The 842-nt window shown below is 42.3% G+C and overlaps 1 protein-coding gene across 1 annotated transcript; it reads right to left on the reverse strand.

Annotated features, from left to right (window-relative positions):
* LOC105155981 lies at positions 424-842 on the reverse strand. Its single transcript, XM_011096056.2, has one exon. It carries the CDS (start codon positions 839-841, stop codon positions 653-655), a length of 189 nt encoding a protein of 62 aa, XP_011094358.1. The 5' UTR covers position 842; the 3' UTR covers positions 424-652.

Consider the following 842-nt stretch of genomic DNA (forward strand, 5'->3'; position numbering starts at 1 on the left):
TTTAGGGTTTGGGGTTTGGGGTTTAGGGTTTAGGGTTTGGGGTTTGGGGTTTAGGGTTTAGGGTTTGGGGTTTGGGGTTTAGGGTTTAGGGTTTAGGGTTTAGGGTTTAGGGTTTAGGGTTTAGGGTTTAGGGTTTAGGGTTTAGGGTTTAGGGTTTTTTTTTTTTGAAAATTTTAAAATGGCCTAGTAACGTTCTTCTAAATGAAAATATTACAATCTCAATATAATTTAACTCCACCAGAAAGTGAAATTTCAATTAAATCCTTCCTCCCAAGAAATGTATCCTCACACAAACAAGAAAAATAGAGAGAGAAAATGCTATAACACATTATGTGGCAAAGGTCATAAGAAGGCCTGTACTGCAGTCCTCAGATATTTGGGTGTATCCACTGATCTCCAGAAAGACACAACATGTTAATGTTTCCACCACCCACATTTTTCTCCACTTCACTGTAGTTAAACAACATGCATTTGATAATTGTAGCCAACAGTACATCAGCAAAATATGAAATGCATGCTTGATCATTACAGCTGAAGCTTTGGACCAAGTCTTGAGTACCTTCAGCAGCAGAATCTAACTTATATCCAACAACAAATCAACCAGCCCTACTTCTCCTAGTTCACTTGATGTGGCCTGTCCTTGACACCCATCTTAGGACTGCTCCGGAGGCGGTGGCGCAGTGGAAGTGGCATCAGAACTGGAGCGGCGGAGGTTTTCAATCAAATCATTAAGCTCCTTGCGCGCTGACTCTCTGCCAAACATGAATCCATACCAGAAGGAGACAGCGGAGAAGACACCTGCAGTGGCCACCGTCTGAATGAGAGTGAAGCCCTTCTGCATT

The sequence above is a fragment of the Sesamum indicum genome, linkage group LG1, assembly GCF_000512975.1.
Source record: "Sesamum indicum cultivar Zhongzhi No. 13 linkage group LG1, S_indicum_v1.0, whole genome shotgun sequence".
NCBI lineage: Eukaryota > Viridiplantae > Streptophyta > Magnoliopsida > Lamiales > Pedaliaceae > Sesamum > Sesamum indicum.

Bases quoted from the DNA above. Each gene is read 5' to 3' on its own strand.
- LOC105155981 (XM_011096056.2), bottom strand. From the start codon at position 841: ATGCAGAAGGGCTTCACTCTCATTCAGACGGTGGCCACTGCAGGTGTC.